At 33.9% G+C, this 1371-nt stretch overlaps 1 protein-coding gene across 1 annotated transcript in view; it reads right to left on the bottom strand.

Moving 5' to 3' along the window:
• Positions 1–1371, bottom strand: part of OSTN (osteocrin) — a 44635-nt gene that overhangs the window by 39089 nt on the left and 4175 nt on the right. Inside the window, exon 2 of the mRNA XM_004713400.1 lies at positions 667–881. Within this exon, the coding sequence (XP_004713457.1) occupies positions 667–881 (215 nt within the window). The remainder of the gene's footprint in view (positions 1–666; positions 882–1371) is intronic.

The following is a 1371-nucleotide window of genomic DNA, read 5'->3' on the forward strand; positions in this document are numbered from 1 at the left end:
TTAACTGATTATTTCAGAGTAAAGGGAGATTTAATGACTGTACATCTGTTATAAAAATTAAGACTTTAAAAAACACTTGCAGTTGATTATCTCATTTACCTTTACTGAGGTCATTGTTTTCCCACTTTAGAAAAATCTGAGGATCATAGAGAATAAGAACTTGTGCAAGACGCATGGCTGCAAATCAACAGAATTTGACTCAAACACACAGATTCTCTACCCAGGTTCTGAGAGCTCTTCCCTGCTGCTTGTAGATACATTTATATATTTCGTAAAGCTTTAAATTGAAGCTAAAAATAAAAATGGCATTCGGGTTATCTCTGTGCAACAGGAAACTCAATTGTCTAGATAATTTATCCCATTCCTCACATAATTCCCCTTACTTCCCAAATGCTGAAATGTTTCATGAGAAATAATTAAATCTATGTGAAACGATGTTCCTCAGAAAACACTATTACTAAACTATCAATCGATACAGTAGCAGTGACTTTATTCCACAAATATTTGTTTCCAAAGTCCTATTATAAGTACTGAAAATTATCTAAAACACCGTCAAGTTTCATTACCTACAATGCTTTCATTGGACATTTTTGGATGGAATTCTTCACTTCTAGACAGAAAGTAGAACATTTAGAAAACGAAAATCATCCCCAAGAGCTCACTTACCTCTGTTTACCTTTATGATCTACAGAACCAGCTGAGAGTCTGTCCAGAGGAGATCCAAAACCAGGGAAGCTCCTTTTCGTCTTTGTCTCAATCACATCGTTCTCCAAAGTCATAATCTCATCAAGAAGTAAGCGTTTGGCTGCCAGCTCAGTAGCTGGTTTCTCTTTCCTGACTGTGGGCTGCGACTTCACACTGCTGGGTTCAGAATCAAAGGTCTATAAGACACAGAGAGAAAATTTCTTTCGTGGAGATATCAACAAAAAAACGCTAAATAAGTACAATCTTCTGTTGCTCTTTGGTGAAATGCTCCTCAATGAATTATTTTCCAAATTTCATATTGCTATATTTCACAAAGAAAGTTATACTTTGAAGGACTGCAGCATGTAGAAGGGAAATATATTCAAAGGAAATCGAAACAAAGCAAATATAACAGAAAAAGACTCTAGACTTGAGTCTGAAATATTAACTTGTTATTCATTCTGATTCCTTAGCAATGACAACTGCATCCTTCTTATCGCTCCCTTGTAGTTTATTTATATAGCTCTCTTCATAACACCTAATACATTTTACCTAATATTAGAATGGTTATAGAATTTCTGTATGTTAGTTAGATTATGAGTAACTTGAGGTTAAGATTTGTGTCTAATTAATATTTTATTTGCTGTATTCATTTACTTGTCTAGAATAGTTAAAAACTAACAAAAA

This window comes from Echinops telfairi, unplaced genomic scaffold (assembly GCF_000313985.2).
Source record: "Echinops telfairi isolate 266 unplaced genomic scaffold, ASM31398v2 ScPeMD7_7407;HRSCAF=8445, whole genome shotgun sequence".
Lineage (NCBI taxonomy): Eukaryota > Metazoa > Chordata > Mammalia > Afrosoricida > Tenrecidae > Echinops > Echinops telfairi.